Source organism: Galeopterus variegatus, unplaced genomic scaffold, assembly GCF_000696425.1.
Source record: "Galeopterus variegatus unplaced genomic scaffold, G_variegatus-3.0.2 Scaffold1915, whole genome shotgun sequence".
Lineage (NCBI taxonomy): Eukaryota > Metazoa > Chordata > Mammalia > Dermoptera > Cynocephalidae > Galeopterus > Galeopterus variegatus.
This window is the reverse complement of record NW_007728026.1, coordinates 284,751-303,122: the sequence shown is the minus strand read 5'-3', so window position 1 is coordinate 303,122 and position 18,372 is coordinate 284,751. Positions and strand designations below refer to the sequence as shown.

Here is an 18,372-nt window from a genome sequence, read left to right as displayed (position 1 = left end):
TTTAAACCTCTGCATGCTGGAATTTAAACTTTCCAATGTCAACTTAGTCATTTTATTTGTTCAGGATAGATTGTGAGTAAAACTGATATTCTGAAAATGGATGGAAAATTTCAAGGTTTGCCTGGGAGAACAGAGAAGTCCAGGTCCTGGTTACAAATCAATGTGTGATGTTTCAGGCCCAAATATAGGCCATCACAAAGGCAGGCCTCATGGGGAAAGCTGCCGTCTCAGCCAGTGCACTGAAGATTCCGTGGGGAGTTGCAGTCAAGGACTTAGGCCCCCTGCCTGGTCATGGTCTTTCTTATATTTACATTCCTAGCCCCGGTGCCTTCATTTCTAGGTCTCATTATCTGAGGCCTTGGGCAGGGGTCTTCTTTAGGTGCCTCTGCTGAGACTCCTTATGGGGGGGCGAGGAAAATGAAACTTTGAAAACACTTTTCCCCACTCTGACTCAGTACCCAGTGCTTTTCCACTCCATCTGACTCCTGACCAGTGTGCTCTTCCATTCTGTGGGGGAAACTGGAATAAGGGAGGTGTCACTTTTGCTAGTTTTAGACCACAGCTGTAAATGATTAAAGGTTTACGTCTTTCATTTTTGTCTTGTTGCTTTAATTGGCTACTCTGACACCTGACAGCTCAGCTCTCTTCCAGCTCAGTAGAGCTCCTAACAAGACTAATTACATTTTTTTTTTTTAAAGATGACCGGTAAGGGGATCTCAACCCTTGGCTTGGTGTTGTCAGCACCACGCTCAGCCAGTGAGCAAACCGGCCATCCCTATATAGGATCCGAACCCGCGGCCTTGGTGTTATCAGCACCGCACTCTACCGAGTGAGCCACGGGCCGGCCCGAGACTAATTACATTTTTCCATTCCTAAAACACCACTTAGAATCACAGTCCTAAAAAACCATTGAGTGAACTAAGCCAAGTATGGCTGATGCACAATAAACAAAGTGAGTTTTTGTGAAGTATGCATAAAACAAATGTACTTCACAGGGCCTGGTTTTCCAAAGCCTTGCAGTTTCAAATATTGACCTTGAAAAAGACAGGAAAATTTCCCCAGGTTATATAGTCTCTGTTGTAAGATAAGGAATTGTAACACAGCAAGATTGCTGGCTCAAAGACAGACAGGTTACTGATTGATATGTAAAGATACTGGGAAATTGCTGTAAGAAGAGAATGTTTGCTAAAATCAAGCTTTTGTTGCAAATTGCATTATAGAATGTCACCTTCTAAATGTTACCAGCTTCTATTGTTAAACTTGTTAAACTGTACTAAGCAAAAACCCCACCTATGTTCTCTTCCTGTAACTTCCTGGTCTGGAGAATAAATGTGGGAAGAGAACCTCAATTCATGGTTAATTTCCCAAATGGAAGGAATGCCTCGCTCTTGAGGGTTCTGGGAGATTAACCCCTTTTTGGGGCTTCTCACTGCTCAGAAGAGATGGGCTCTGAGTAACCTTTGGTGGCTCCATCACCCAGGGGAAAGGGGGTGACAAATCCGTGGGAAGCAAAGCAACAAGTTTTTAGTAAATTTGCTCCAAAATATTTTATTAATAAAAGTTTTATATAAACAACAAAAAAAGAAGAGACTTATTAACTGAATAACATGTTGAAAGCAGATGTAGGGTTGTGGTTTCTAATTTCCCTACAAAATTAACCAGCCATAATGGAGTAAAGAGAATTAGAAAGAGTAAACATATTCATATAATTTTTTGAAACATGTCAAAGTACAAAAAGCATTGTGCTAATTTTTAAGTGCAAAGAAAGCTCATAATAAAATAGACTTTAAAAATTACAAATAAAAATCTGTACATCAAGGATATTTTTAAGGCCTTCCCATGTGCATGGCACTATGTCAAAAGAGAAGAGGAACCATTAAATCAGGTGTTACAGGTCTGGCCCATTTCGGCTTGCAGAATCATCTCCTCTTTTCTCAAGGGGAAAGTGTCAATGAGGTTGAAGAGGGCCACAGGCATCACCAGGGAGACATAGCGCTCCTTGTCCATGCCATGTTTATCCACTAGCACCATACTGAAGGAGTAGAGTGGGATTCGCAACAACAGCCTGGAGCAGATAGAGAAGAGAAAATACAGTGTTAAACCATGACTCCCAAGGGTTCTGGTAGACCAACCAATGTCCTATATTGACACTGTGTGCAGAGAAAGACTTGATAATATGAAGGACTTAATCATTCTTTAGAACCTTGCTACTCAAAGTGTGATCTTTGGATCAGCAGCATAACATGGGAACTTGTTAGAAATGGAAACACACCCCAAGCCAAACCTAGCAAATTAGAATCTGCATTATTAGCAAGATCCCCAGATGATTGGTATGTACATGAAAGGTTGAGAAGCACTGCTGTAGATTATGGTCAGGAAGACATCAGACCTGCAAAGGTGCCATACACCAACAGTTGCTACAAGGCACATACAATAAGGCTAACAGATGTTTTTGCATTACATTTGAGTAAACACAAGTTTGCAGATTCGTTTTGCGTGACTACATATACACTATAACAAGGTCAGTGATTATCCACAGGGGTGACTGCTGATTTTTGCCCCCCTCCCCTCAGGGACATTTGACCATTTCTGTAGATGTTTTTGGTTGTCACATGGGGAGTGAAGATGCTACTGGCATCTAGTGGGTAGAGGCCAGGGATGCCACTAAACATCCTATAATGCACGAGAAACCCTCCCAACCAAACAAAGAATTATCTAGCCCCAAAAGTTAATAGTGCCATGGTTGAGAAACCCTGGATCAGCTAATGATCATTAAAATAATTTTCCAAACATTATGGCCTATTCAGTGGCCAGCTCAGGACCACATAGTTAGAACAGATTGAACTTGCTCTACACCCCAGGTATTCTTACTTGGTTAATTATAATTTGTACCCCCAAATAATTCCAAAAAAGAATTTGAAGTGGTTTCAAATTCTGGTGTTCTTTCTACTCTACCACATTAGAATTTAAACTGTGTCAAAAACATGATTTTTATATCAATACAAACATAAACATGAGAAAAAGAAGAGAAAAGCCAGAGAAAGCAAATAAACATAAGCTGAAACCAATTAAAAAATGAGCCCACTCAGTCACCAGGTTTTTGTTTGGGTTTTTTTTTTTTTTTCAATTTAGATATTTCTGAGATTGTGTGTGAGGCAGAATATACACTGACATCTGGACTTAAAGTGAAATATTTTTTCCTCATGCAAATGGATCAAGATAGAAAAATCACTACACAAAACACAAACTGACTGTACTTTTTTGCCTTTTAAAAAGGGAATTTCAGGGAAGAAGAGAATTTTATCTCAGTGGGAACCCAAATTGATAATCCACTTTTAGTGACTAGAAATAAAAGAAAGACATTACAATGTCTCTGCCAGGTTTCCTGCGGTCCTAAGAGGGGAGCTCAGGAGTAGATGATTTAGCGAAGTGCATTACTGAGTCTTAGAACACGTGATTGTAGGCTGTGGAGTAAGTGGGAATGGAGACCTAAACTGTTCTGCATCTTTAAGGGGAGAGGTAGTGAGCTTCTGGGTGGGGGGAGAGTTGCATAGGGGGGTTCCAGGAAACAGAGGAGTAGGGAAGTAAGCAGGCCTGGAGGGAGAAAAGGGCCAAGCGCTATGGTGGCTAGAGCCTGTGGGACAGGGTGACCAATGAGAAACTGGAGCATTTGGTTTCTAGTGCTTATGAAGCATAGAACAGTGGCTGTGGTTTGTTGTTTTCTTTTGCAGAAACCTAGAAGCCATGTGTTCTGGATGTTAATATACAAGATGGTGTAGCTGCCTGGGACCCTGAGAGATAGAGAGCCAAATGGGACCTGGAGGGCAGAGATCTGCATCCTCCCCTGCAGTGTGTGAGAGAAAAAGCAGAGCAAGAAAGAAAGATTTTAAGGAGTTTTGCTTTAGCCGAATTATCCATCTCACACTAGTCAACAGATGCAAGTAAAAATTTAGGTTATTCTGAAATTACCTTCTGGCTGTTGAATTCTGCTTCTTTAATACATCATTACTCAGAGTCTGAACACCATGGCTCTGACTTTAGAAGTGTTACCAAAATAAAATATAATTGTTAAAATGGGGGTACGGACAATGCCTTACAAGCATGGAGGAAAAACAGGACAAGCCTGGAGAGGATAATTGGATGCCTGCCCTCCTAATAAGACCAAGGATTACTTAGGTCATTTTTTTTCCAGGTCTTCCTCCCCTGCCTATGCCTCCCCTACCCACACACACACACACACACACACACACACACACACACACACACACACACACACACAAAGCACAAACACTTGGTTGGAGGGTGAAAGAAGAGAACACTGGTAATTACCCACTGCATGATTTATTCGGACAAGCAGCAACATGCCAATTTGCATGGCTATAATACTCCCAGAATAAAAGCAATTAAACATTGAAGGTTGCCTGAACTCAATACTGAATGGAAAGAAATCGGCAAACCTGATCAAAGCATCAGGACAATTTAAGGACAGAGGACTGGCTGGTTAGCTCAGTTGTTTAGAGCACAGCCTTGTAGCACCAAGGTCAAGGGTTCAGTTCCCACCAGCCACCAAAAAAAACCCAAAAACCAAAAACAAACAAACAAAGAAAAGCTGACCAAAAAAAAAAAAAAAAAATTTAAAGACAGAACTTTCCCCTACCTGAGCTGAAGAGCTAGGGCTGGTGGCATGATCTTTGCTCCTATCCGGCCAATGAGGGTGGGGAACACGCCCACCAGTTCTACCACCGTGATGTGTCGAAGATCCAGGCCACACTGTGCTTGCTGGGAAAAATAAAAAAAATTCCAAGAGGGGAGTTGTGAGTATGGCTAAAGAAAAAGACTTCCACATCAAACTACAAACTGACAGAGAAGCAGCACTGGCCTGTTTTTGAAAGTTTGCCTCCTCCAAACTGTCCTGCAAACAGTTGAGAAACGGGGGTTAAACGAGTGGCTATAAAACCTTAATACCTTTCTAGAGGAATCATTCAGAAATGGCTGGGCAATAGGATTTTGAAAACCTAAGCAAAATGGCAGTCTATGTATTTCCAGACAGTGTGAGAGGCTCCATGAGTCAAATTTCCTAAAAAGTGTCCAAGACCACCCAGAGGATTCTAACTTTGTGTTTGCAAGGAGTAAAGACTATTTCCAGAGTCCCCTTCTGCCCTTGTTTCCACCCTCCACATCCCCCTGCCCTATGCCTGCCACACTTAAACCTGGGGGAAACAAGGATAAAAGGTCCCAGCCCTTTGTGCTGGCCCTTGGCAAGAGCCTTGGGAATATGGTCCAGTCAACCATGTGCTAGGAGGTCTCATCAGGAGCAGCAGTGGCAATAAGGGAACAAAAAAGTAATATAAGTTGAGTAAGATGAATCCGACTTAATGGGAAAAGAAATTTTATGATAGCACCAATTTTTTACTACAATTCCACTGAGACATCCCCATATGGGATGACTGTTACTGGAAAAGTAAGAAAAGGAAGAAATATACTTTTCTGTTGTTCTGACTGAAATGCCTAAGTCAATCAAAGCTTCCCTTGAAGGCTTTGGTTGAAATGCAAACATAAGTATATTGAGAGAAGGAGATCACATATAAACACCTCGATATGAAACATCTTATCCAACCAGTTGGTTAATAATTTAGCAAGTACCCGAAGGAACCTGATAGACTAGAGCAGGGGATGGCAAACTTTCTGTAAAGGGCCAGACAGTAAATATTTTAGGCTTCACGAGGCTAGATGGACTCTGTCCTAACTATTCAACTCTTGCAGTGCAAAAGCAGCAATAGACAATGCACAAATGAATGAATGTGGCTGTGTCCAAGAAAACTGAACTTACAAAACCCAGCAATGGGCCAAATTTGGCCCACAGGCCATAGTTTACTGGCATAGAGGAAAAGCAAGTCATTTGGCTTATTCATTTTCTTATCAAATAAGAAGCGGTCAGGAAATGTATGCTCATGGAATACTGCCTGTAATGCCAACTTCCCACAAAATAGAGAGGTATAAGCTTGTGTTTTCTGAAGAGTAAGCCCCAACTGGGACAAGGGGAAATGAGGGGAGGTAAGGTGGCAGGGATTGGGGGTAAATATGCAATACATTTGGTTCCTATCAAGGGAGCTCAGAAAAAAAAATAATATGGATCCTCAGAATTCATGGGAAATCCTTCAAGTACATGGTAAGAGTGAAGACATCATTATTCATTTTATTAATGATGACATGAGAAAGAAATTGTAGCCTTTGATTAAACCAAGATTGCTCTAAACACTTAGCTCTATTCACTGTACTAAAATGAATGAAATATTCTCAAAATATATGTGCAGCACCATGTCAAGGACACAGCATACATCCTGCCTCTTTAGCATTCAGTCAGGTTGGCCGCTCTTACTGCAAACCAGATGCAGGACAGAATCAAGCTACTTCTAGTTTGATTTTTACAGTTTCCAGTCCCTCCACCCCAAGATTCTGGTTGCTTCATTAAGTAGCTATAAAATTTACAGTTGAGAAGGGTCCAATTCCTAGAAAAGTGACTCTCAAATTTTAAAGTGCTTATGAATCACCTGGGCATCTTGTTAAACTGTAGATTCTGATTCAGTAGGTCTGACTGGGGCCTGAAAATGTGCATTTATAACAAGCTCCCAGGTGATGCTGATACTGCTGGTCCATGGATTTCACTTTGAGAACCACTGCTGTAAAAGTTGGCTGTAACTCTCTGAGGAGCTCTCTGAGAGGGGGGGAAATTCCCTTGGGAGTGATGTGGGGCCTGAGGGCTTCTGGCCTCCCCTCATCCCTTGGGCCAACCTTTTGGGCAGATTACTGATTGATCGCCTCCAGCCCAAGCATATCCTGAACAGGTTCAGCAAAGGCAATTGTTCCTTGGCTGGGCCTGGACAGCATGTCAGTTAGCCTTATTAGTAAAGACAGACAAACCTCATTAGTTGGAAACAATTGGGTTAGCTCTGGGGAGTCAATGTTAATCAGGTTATGCCACAGAACCAGAAATGAATGGTGGTAGCTCTAAAGTGCCAGTTCCTCCAACTCACAGTAAATGGATTAGGCAATGAATCGGGTCTTTGCTTCTAGTGAAATGGCTGGGCCCTTCCTGTTAGGGGGCTCCCTCCCACCTTGGCCCTGCCTTAAAGACTCACCTGCAGCATTCCCAGCTGCAGCCGGTAGAGGAGGTTTCGGGCTGTGGGTGTGGACACAATGAGGAGTCTCCTTTTCTCATAAAACTGATCCAGAAGTGCAGCTGCTGTTCTGACACCCACATTGACATTCATGGCTGTAATTAGAAATGGCCACATGGGTCAGAATCCTCCACTTGTTCTGGTTCAACATAGCCTGTGATGACACCCAGAACCAAATGTATAAAAAGCATACTCTGAGATAAGGGTTTGAGTGTAAGAATTTATTTGGGAGGTGGTTCCAAGAAGCACTGGTAGAGAAATGAAGTGATTAGTTTCCTCTTGCTGCTATAACAAATCACCATGAACTTAGTGGCTTAACATAATACAAATATATTCTCTTCAGTCCTGGAGGTCAGAAGTCCAAAATGGGCTTCAATGGGCTAACATCAAGGTGTTCAGGGCTGTGATCCCTGTAGACGTTCTTGGGGAAAATCAGTTTCCTTTTCTTTTTCAGCATATAGAGACCACCTTCATTCCTTGGCTTGTGGCCTCTTCCTCCATCTTCAAAGACAGAAATGTAGCATCTTCAAATCTCTCTTCTCTCTGACCTCTCTTTCCATCCTCTCTTTCTCTGACTCTGATAGCAATTCTGCCTCCCTTATATAACAACTCTTGTAATTACATTGGGCCACTGGATAATCCAGGCTACTCTGTATCTCAAAATCCTTAATTCCGTCTGCAAAGTCCCTTTTCCCATGTAAGGTACTATATTCACAGGCTCTAGAGATTAGAATGTGGACATCTTAATGGGCCATTATTCTGCCTACCTCAGGAAGTGAGACAGGGAAGAAAAGAAAGCAATACAGAGTGGGTGACCAAGCAAGTTATTGCTGTGGTCATCTGGAGCTCAGTCCCACTGGGGAACTCTGGGAGATGGTATACAACACAGCTCAGGGTTATCCCACTGGAGGAATGAGAGAATTGAGTATTTATACACCAACTGCTCCATCATTGGTTGAGGGCTGCTTCTGGGAAACTAACTCTCCATCACTTCCTGCTGGCAATGTGCATGCAGACATAGAGGCCCAGGTAATTGTAGTAAGTCACCTTCTGAATACAGATGGAAATGTCAAAGGCACATGGACCAAGCACCACAGTATCTGCTGGGGAAGGAGCGCGGGGAGGCAGAAGTGTGAGAGAATAGGCAATGGGCAGGCTGGCTTTGGAATGACTCAGAATCTCTGAGGTCTGCCTCCTGCTTAAGGAAGGGACAGAGTAATGTGGGGCACAGCGGGCCACAGAGCAAGCAATGCAGCCACAGAGGACATGGGACAAGGCAGTGTTATGATAGGTCTGCCATTTAAGCTGATTGGTTGCTTGAGGTCAATGAAGGATGTGCAATAGGTAGGGAATCAAACAGGCCTGGTCCTGGAGAAGAAATAATAGAAAAACTAGGAAAGTCTATGTACGGCTTATAATCCTGGTGTTCATATTTCAAACTTTAGATTTGCATTGAATTATTTGTTCATTTATACTTTCATTCATTCAGCCAACATACACTGATTGCATGCTGTGTGCCAAGCTCTACGCTGGGCATTGGGATAGCACTGAGTGACACAGAGTTCCTGCCCCCTTCACTACCCCAGTGGCTCACAGTCTAGGACAGCCCAGATCAAAGGAAATATAATGGAAGCCACCACATAATTAAAAATTTTCTACTAGCCTCATTTAAAATGTGCAAAAAGGTTCCAGTCAAGATGGTGGTAGAATAGACGGTTCCCGGCCTCACTCTCTCCCACAAATCAACCAATTTATAACTATAAAAATGTAACATCAGCCAAGCTGGGGCCGCTGGAGCTCAGGGAAAGAGGAGGAAAGACCTACGGAGTTCATGAAGGCGGGAGAAACCACGATGAGAGAAAGAAAAAACTGCTCTGAGTGTTTCAGGCTGTGGCTGCTTTAAGGCTGGAGCTGATGAGCACACGGAGCAGGAGCCGGAAGAAGCCGCAGCTGTGCCCTTCAGATGGAGATACTTGGAGGCAGCAGGGGAGAAGAGGGCCCTGGTGGCCCCCAGGACAGCAAGACCACTAATAGGGTTCCCATGGACCCATGCAGGAGCAAGGAGCCAGAACAACTGAAAAAAGGGAGCCATTCAGAGGCTGGTGAGTCATTGCAAGGGACCAGCACAGGGCCCATCCCATGGGAAGTGTTTGGAGCATGGGTGGTGGGGGAGACAGGCCCACCAGGAGAACACTGGGACACAGCAAGGACAGCCGATCCGCCCCCCAATCAGTGCAGACCACTCAGAGGAGACTGGTCAGGAATGAAGAATTGCACAGTGTGCAGTTTGATGAAATAACTCAGGCCCAGATCAGAGTTTCTAAACAACACAGATCCACTGGGTTTCTGGAGAGCTGGAAGTACCTATAAGGTCAACCATTAAACCGTGAGCTGCACAAAACGTCTTCCCCAGGGAAACAGAACCAAAGCAGCAATTTAGCTTAACCACACAACTCAAGTACTGGTTCCCACAGGAAGTTCCCCCATGTTAGAAGTAAGCGAAGGACAAAAAACTAGTTCCAGACCAGGCACACCATCAGCACCTTGGGGCCTGCCTGGGAATGGGAAGCTTGGAGCCAGGGACCGGACCTCACCCCCACATTCAGGCAAACAGCGCCAGCACCTTGGGGCCCGCCTGCTGACCTAAGGCATACAGAAGGGGACCACACCCCCTCCCACAACCAGGCACGCCATGCCAGCACATTGGGGCCTGCCTGGGGACCCAGGACACGGAGAAGGGGACCAGACTGCCCTCCCACAACCAGGCACACTGCGCCAGTACCTCAGGGCCCACCCAGGGATCAGAGGCATGGTTAAGGGGACCAGACCCCCCTCCCACAACCAGGCAGACCACGCCAGTGTCTCGGGGCCTGTCTGGTGACCCAAGGTATGGAGCTGGGGACCGGACTTTCCTCCTACAACCAGGCATGCCATGCCAGCACATTGGGGCCTGCCCAAGGACCCAGGGCATGGAGAAGGGGACTGGACCCCCCTCCCACAACCAGGTGTGCCACACCAGCTCCTTGGGGCCTGCCCAGGGACCCGAGGTATGGAGATGGGAACTGGATCCCCCTCCCACAACCAGGCATACCATGGCAGCGCCTCAGGGCCCATCTGGTGACCTGAGGTATGGAGCTGGGGACCGGACCCTCCTTCCAAAACCAGGCACACACCAGCACATCAGGGCCCACCTGGGGACCCAAGGCATTGAGAAGGGGACCAGACCCCACTCCCACAAGCAGGCACACTGCACCAGGGACTCAGGGCCTGCCTGGGGACCTGGGGCATGGAGAAGGGGATTGGACCAGCCTCTCACAACCAGGCACACCACACCAGTGGCTTGGGGCCCACCAGTGACCAGAAGCATGGAGAAGGGGACCAGACACACCCCACAACCAGGTACACACCACCAGTGCCAAGGAGCATGCCAAAAACATCACCTCCATCTGGGTGGCCCACCACAGCCACCACAGTAACCATGGCTGCTGTGAAAGCAGCTAGATACCACAACCACCACACAGATCGTCCTTCAACCACTGGAGTGCATTCACACAAGGAGAGTCTCCAGCAGAGATAAAGAAAAGAAGAGGATGTGTCTCTCCACAAAGCCCATTCAGAGTGACAGAAGAAGCATCTGCTCTATGATAATATTGGGGGACCTGATCACACCTCTCAGCATTGGACAGATCATCTAAGCAACAAATTAACAGAGTAACCATTATTCTTTCAGAAGGAGAAAAGAAATCTAGGGTAATTTGATGGGGGAGGGGGAGGGGGAGAGGAGCGATTGGACAAGGGGCATAAATAATAATTATGATTTGTAACAATATATAAGCTAGTAATATTGATTTGATCAACATATCTCAATGTTCAACCCCCAAAATATGTATAATCAACTTTGATTCAATAAATAAATTAAAAAATTATTTAACCCAATATGTCCAAAATATTTCATTTCTACATGTAATCAATATAAAAAATGATACTTTATATTCTCTTTCTTGTACTAAGATTTTGAAATTGGTGTGTATTTTACAGTTATAGCACATTTCAATTTGGACTAGCCTCATTACAAGTACTCAGTAGCCATGTAGAGGATTCATAAAGCAAATGTACTTCATAGGACCTGGTTTTCCAAAGCCTACCAGTTTCAAATACTGACCTTGCGAAGGACAGGAAATTTCCCCCAGGCTATTGAATCTATGTTGCAAGATAAGCATTGTAACACAGCAAGGCTGCTGGTTTAAAGACAGACAAGTTATTAATTGATATGTAAAGTTACTAAAAAGCTGCTAGAGGGAAAATGAATGTTTGCTAAATCAAGCCTTTGTTAGTGGATCACTTAATTGCCTAACAGAATGTCATGTGACTTGTTTTTACTGAATGTTACCAGCTTCTATTGTAAAACTTGTTAAATTGTACTTACCAAAACCCCACTTATGTCTCTTCCTGTAACTTATTGGTCTGGAGAATAAATGCAGGAAGAGAACCCCAATTTGTGGTTAATTTCCCAAATGGAAGAAATGCCTTATGCTTGATTAAGTTCTGGGATATTAACCCCTTTCTGGGACTTCTCACTGCTCAAAAGGAGATGGGCTTTGAGTAATCTTTGGTGGCTCTGTCACCCAGGGGAAAAGGGGTGACAAATCTGTGGGAGGCAAAGCAACAGACACACATGACTAGTGGCTACCATTTTGGACCACAAAGGCCTAGGAGCTTATTAGACAGTGCACTCCAGGCCACATTGGTAAGCATGAAGTCCTTAGATGGGGAGTCTGGGACAGGTGTGTTCTTTCTACTTTAATATATGAACTTGAAGAGCCTCAGGCATTTAGCTAATGCTGATATGTCTCTCTCCTGCTAACTCTGAATGGCTAGGATTAGAGGGAAAGGATAAAGATGAAAAGGTAGCAGGAAGTGAGAAAAAAAGAGAAGTATATAAATAAGAGATATGTCCAGAATTTTCTGACTAGTCCAAATTTCTACCCATTATTATTGATACCCACCCCAATCTTTGTTCGTCAGTAATAATAGCTGGCATGTATTAAGGGCTTACTCTGTACCAGGCACTGATCTATTCCATTGTTCAATGAATGACCTCATTTAATCCTACAACAACTCAAGAGGTAGGTGAGGTATTCTTTTTTTCATTTTACATAGGTGGAAAGATTTCAAATGACCAATGTTTGCATGACTTTCAAGTCAATACTTCAAAGTAACCATTACACTGTCTATACATAGCAGTGTCTTGGCTTTGTAAATAAGATCGTTAACATTTGTAGAAGGGAGGAACAAGGGTAATTACAGCAGACTTTGGTGATTCATAATGTCACCAGAGATCGGCCCTGGGTTCCCACCTCCAACTTCCTCCTTAGAGGACATGAAAGGGAAATCAAAGGACAGGCAGAGGTAGAGGAGGAGGGTAGGTGAGATGGGTTACAGCAGGGATATAGGGACCATGTTCACCCACTCAGATGAATAGGGACAGAACTTTTTAAAATACATGAAATGAAAGCTTCTTTCTCTGTACTGGGATCCTGAACCAAGAAGTCTTCAGATTCTGCTGCTGGCTGGAGAGAGGGCTGCAAACATACCTGCACAGGTGGGCTCCGTGCCAGACCAAGCCAGGTTGGATTGACATACTCGGGCAGGGCTGCCCTGGAGCTCATAGCCACCAATGCAGGAGAACTCACAGGTGGCTCCGTAATTATCGCCATCGCTGGAGCACTTCATGTAACCATTCTCCGGGGCATTGAGTTTGCCACAGCGTTTGACTGTAGGGACATAAGTGCAGAGGGTCTCAGTACTGAGCTCCTTTCCACAGAGTAACCAGGGAAGGCGAGGACTCAGAGGCACCAGCTTTGCAATCAGAGTTCTTCACTGGCCCGTGGAATGAGTAAGGGGGCAGGAATGACTATTTGGTCAGTGGGTAGGCCTTGGAATGGTCACCATCCATATCAATGAGATCACTGTGATCAACTGGGTTAGTCCCTTGGGTTATAGAGGAGGAGGTTGAGCCCAGAAGAGTAAAGAGTAAAATGGTTAGTAATTAGCTGCCCAAACCATGAGGCATAAAATAATCATTAAAAACTTTTTATTTTCAGGCAGACCAAAGCTTCTGGAACACCAAGAACATGGTCTCCTGGTGGTCCAAACTAGGGGGCTCCTAACCAGGGTGGTTATAGAAGGACTTATAGGCTTTAGTTGGTACCCAAGCTCATGGATAGAAAAATTATTGAATAATATTCTGCTGGGACAGCCAGCTGTGAGCCCATGTGAGACTAGTCTTGTAGAACTCCTTAAATCATCTGGTGGCACTTTAGTGAATTCCACTGTATTGTGGAATTCAGGCACTAAGATGGGACACTTCCCCAGCCTCATGAGAGGCTAATGCAAAGCTGGCAAGGATCCCGATCACAGTGGGACTCTGAGCTCTTCTTTAAGGGCCTGCTTCCCTCTGGGCTTCTAAAGTGAGAAAAAAGCCAATAAGCAGTGCTCTTACCTCTTACTTTAACTCGAAATTTGCAAGTCCCCTTGTTCTCAGCTCTGTCATAGACTGTGTACTCGATCTTGTGGTCTCCTTCTGGAAAATTCGAGCCTGGGGGAAGGCCTTTTAGAATAACACTTAGAGAAAGAGAAAAAACAAAAACAAAACAGAAAATCAAAGGTGATCATTACGGACCTAACAAGTAGTTGTTGAGACCCAGCTCTACACAGGATGTGGGGATACTGAGGGGCAGCCATTAGGCCAGTGTGTCTAGAACACAGATTTCCTGAAGAATAGAATCTCCTGAGCTTTACTCTCTTTTAGAAGAGATGTTTGGGACCAGAAAATGGAAGGCCCCAACTACTGGGCAGTTTAGATTTTTTTCTTGCTGGAAGGTAGAAAAGAGGGTGGGGGAGGTTGGGGGAGGCTGAGAGGCCAGGACCCACATCTTCCTCCAATCCCACCCTTCTTCCAGGGGCTGGGGGGGTGGGGGTCCTGAATTGCCTCAGCATTGGGAGTGCAAGGGAATTTTCTGGGTGGAAACACATTTGAGAATATAGTCCAAGCAGTCATTGGCAATTTGGGCCTGCAGGAGGTGCTAGAACTTTCTCTGCTTTTTCCATCTGGGCCAGTCGAGACCTTTCCTGAATAAAAGGCAAGTTCTCTGTGATTCCTTGGTCATCCTAATAATATAATAATAATAAAAATAATTGTTCTTTGTACTTACATAAACCTTACATATGTCAGGCATGGTTATAGATATTTTACATATATTAGTTTCTTTTATCCTCACAACAACCCTATTAGGTAGGTAGTATTATCTCCATTCAAGGATGAGGAAACTGAGGCACCAGAAAGTTAATGAGCTTGCCCAAGGTCACAGAGCTAGGGTGACTCCAGCATCTTTCTTCTGTCTGACAATAACACCAATAGGTACAGCATGATCAAATGCCAGGTTTTGTTTGTTTTTTTACATACAGATAATTCCCCTTCTCTCTATAGTTTTTAGGAATGATGAGAATATTTGCTAGTAATGGACAAGTAGAATTATCATTGTCACCATTGAGGAAAGCCTTATACATAGGTGGGCGAGGTGGCTGTTTACAAGGTATGAAGTGAAGGGTCCTGAGAAAGTGTCAAAAATTACACCATCTAGAGACATGTCACTTTTGGCTTTAGATGGTTTAAGGTCCTTAGAAAGCACAAGTTAAATACAGACAAACCTGAGACTCTATTTCTTCTGTGACATGTAAATAACACTCAGGAATAAATAATGGAACTCACAGGAAGCACTTGCCTCATAGCTTAAAACTAGAACCTCCCCCCTTAAAAGAGGACTATATAACAGTATCTCGGGTAAGACACAGGGAAGGGGTCACAGGCCAAATGCCAGAGAAACAAGGTGCCCAAGCAAGAGCTGAAAGGGGGACAAGATAGACTTCTCCGAACTCCTCATCCCATGGCGCCCTGCTCCAAGCCTTTGCGTGCTCCTGGTTACAGAACTCTGAAAGCAGACAGCTTCTCTGAGAAGAGGGCAGAGGACTACTAAGACGCTCTTTTAAAATGTCTAATTTTGGGGCTGGCCAGTTAGCTCAGTTGGTTAGAGCACAGCCTTATAATACCAAGGTCACAGGTTCAGATCCCAGTGTCGGCCAGCTACCAAAAAAAAAAAAAAGCCATATTTCTAAGCATAATACACAGGTTATCCCCAATCTAAGAACGTACTATGTGCTAGAGGCTAGGCCAGACATTGTTCTAGACCCTGAAGAGTCAAAGATAAAGAAAACCCAATCCCTGATTATGTTAACTGTGACTTACTTTTATTTTATTTATTTATTTTGATTCAGCAACCAGAAATTTCTTTTATTTATTTCTTTTATTTAATGTTTAGGTAGAAAATTATTTTCTCAACATACAAATGAAGGAAAACCTCACAAATTGACTTTAATGTAGATTGATACGGAACATATTTAACACACAAAGATTGACATCCTTAATGCATGAAGAACACTTAAAACTGAATTAGAAAAATTGTAACAGAAATTTGGTGAAGGACATGAGCAGACAAGTCACACACCCCAAAAAATCACACATGACTAATAGTACATTCTAAGATGCTCTTCTGGGCAGGGGTGGTGGCACAGGCCCCTGTCTCAGGTTCGATGGAGGTGCTCCATCGTTTGCCTGGATGCAGGCAGGGGTGGGGTGGCCCCATGCCCCTAAATGTTACTTACTTTTATAATCCCAATTGCCTAAAGTTTCTCCTAAGAGGATTTTGACATGTGTATATGACAGCAAATACATTTTTTTAAGGGTCAGACTTTATCTTTGAGAAGTTACAAGTGAAAACACAACTAGTAATATTATTTAAGTTAGATGATGTGCAGGGGGAAGATTATCAGTATGTGGGAACAAAATGTCCTGCTAGGAGTGAGACTCAACCTCCTCTTACTAGAATATGTTCTCTTATTGCTAATAATTGTGTACAAATGTTTTGTCTTACACAGGCTGGGATGATAGGATTCTAGAAAGTCTTTCTTTGCTGGATGGCTTACCAGGGGATAACTCAGAGGTACCCTTTTGTCTACAAATGGAAACTTCGTAGGGAGGTCTAATAGGCCCAAGAAAGGTAAGGCACAGATGTAAACATGCTGGCATGAAGTACTGACCTTCAGGAAACACGGAGACCAAACAAACAGCTGCAGGAGTACAGGCCCAAATGCTAGATTAGAACAACATGTAGCTGAACTTCACCAAAGGGAACCAGTCGTTTTCCAAAGGATCTCAGATGGTCCCAACACCCTCCACACAGGACCCAGGCCACCACCACGTGATTCCCGAACCCAGAGAGATGGCACAGCCAGCCAACCCCGGGACCTGAGGCAGCAGCACCAAGATCTGGCACCCTCCGCACAGGACCCAGGCCCCCACCACGTGATTCCCCATCCCAGAGAGAGGGCAGAGCCAGCCAACCCCAGGACCTGAGGCAGCAGCACCAAGATCTGGCACCCTCCACACAGGACCCAGGCCTCCACCAGGTGAGTCTCTGCCCCTGAGAGAGGCCCCAGCTACACACCCCCAGGCATTGAGGCAGCAACAGGCAGCTGAGTGTCAACAAAACTCTCTGATATTGCTCTGGACACCAGGGTGGAACAAGTAGACTGCAATAGCCTTTGCCACAATGACTAAACACCAATGGAAAGATACTAGAAATATGAAAAACCAAGAAAGTATGACACCACCAAAAGAATCTAATAACTCTCAAGTTCTACACCCTATAGAACAGGAAGTCATTGAAATGCCTGATAAGGAAATTCAAGCAACAATTCTAAGAAAACAAAATGAGATACAAGAAGACTCTGTTAAACACCACAACAAAATGAAAAAAAAAAAGTATACAGGTTCTGAAGGAGGAAATGTACAAAGAAATCAATGCCCTGAAAAAGAATGTAGCAGAGCTTGTGGAGCTGAAGGATTCATTGAATGAAATAAAAAGCACAACAGAGAGCTTAACCAGCAGGCTACAACAAACAGAGGAGAGAATTTCTGACCTTGAAGATGGCTTGTTCGAAATAACTCAGGCAGACAAAAAAAAAAGAAAAAAGAATTTAAAAATTTGAAGAAAATCTAAGAGAGATAACAGATAACCTTAAGCAGTCAAATATCCAAATCATGGGTATTCCAGAGGGAGAGGAAAAAGGAAATGGCATTGAAAATATTTTCAACAAAATAATAGCAGAAAACTTCCCAGGTATAGGGATAGACACAGATCTTCAAATACAGGAGGCTCAAAGATCCCCCAACATATTCAACCCAAAAAGGCCCTCTCCAAGACATGTTATAGTCAAATTGGCAAAACTCATAGACAAAGAGAGAATCTTAAAAGCTGCAAGAGAGAAACATCAAGTCACCTATAAGGGAGCCCCTATCAGACTAAAGTCAGACTTTTCATCAGAAACCCTAAAAGCCAGAAGAGAATGGAATGATATATTCAAAATACTAAAAGACTATACTTGCCAGCCAAGAATACTTTACCCAGGAAGGCTATGTTTCCTAAATGAAGAACAAACTATATTTCCCAGACAAGCAAAAACTGTAGGAGTTCACTACCACAGGACCAGACTTACAAGAAATTCTCAAAGGAATACTGTGTCTGGTACCTGAAAAATAACCATCACTACCATGAATACTCAATATAGAACAAAACCCACCAGTAAAACAAAATGTTAACAATAAAGAGAAAAAAAAAAGTTTATCCACTATTCTAAGAAACTAACAGACAAAACAAACAGTAAATCAGAAAGAAAGGAACAAAAGATATTTAAAACATCCAAACAAATTCAACACAATGCCAGGAGTAAATCAATACTGATGGAGTTTGGATGTGTTGTCCCCTCCAAAACTCATGTGGAAATTTGATCCCCAATGTGGCAGTGTTGGAAACTGATTGAGTCATGGGGGCAGATCCCTCATGAATGGATTAATGCTCTCCCTGGGGGAGGGGAGATTAATGAGTGAGTTCTTGCTCTATTAGTTCCCACAAGAGCTCATTGTTTAAAAGACCCTGGCAACTCCCCTCCACTCTTGCTTCCTCTTGCCAAGTGATCTGCTTGTATCCGCCAGCTCTTTGCCACTTTCCACCATGAGAAGAAGAAACTTGAGGCCCGTGCCAGATGCAGCTGTCCCAGAATCATAAGCCAAATAAAC

At 43.7% G+C, this 18,372-nt stretch overlaps 1 protein-coding gene across 1 annotated transcript in view; it reads right to left on the bottom strand.

Annotated features, from left to right (window-relative positions):
• Window positions 1-1,522: 1,522 nt before the first annotated feature.
• The window catches only part of SRPX (sushi-repeat containing protein, X-linked), a 40,021-nt gene continuing 23,171 nt past the window's right edge, over window positions 1,523-18,372 (bottom strand). Inside the window, exons 6-10 of the mRNA XM_008579580.1 lie at window positions 13,681-13,802; window positions 12,773-12,952; window positions 7,140-7,273; window positions 4,658-4,779; window positions 1,523-2,065 (exon numbers count right to left, since the gene is read on the bottom strand). Coding sequence (XP_008577802.1) covers window positions 1,882-2,065; window positions 4,658-4,779; window positions 7,140-7,273; window positions 12,773-12,952; window positions 13,681-13,802 — 742 coding nt within the window. The 3' untranslated portion in view covers window positions 1,523-1,881. The remainder of the gene's footprint in view (window positions 2,066-4,657; window positions 4,780-7,139; window positions 7,274-12,772; window positions 12,953-13,680; window positions 13,803-18,372) is intronic.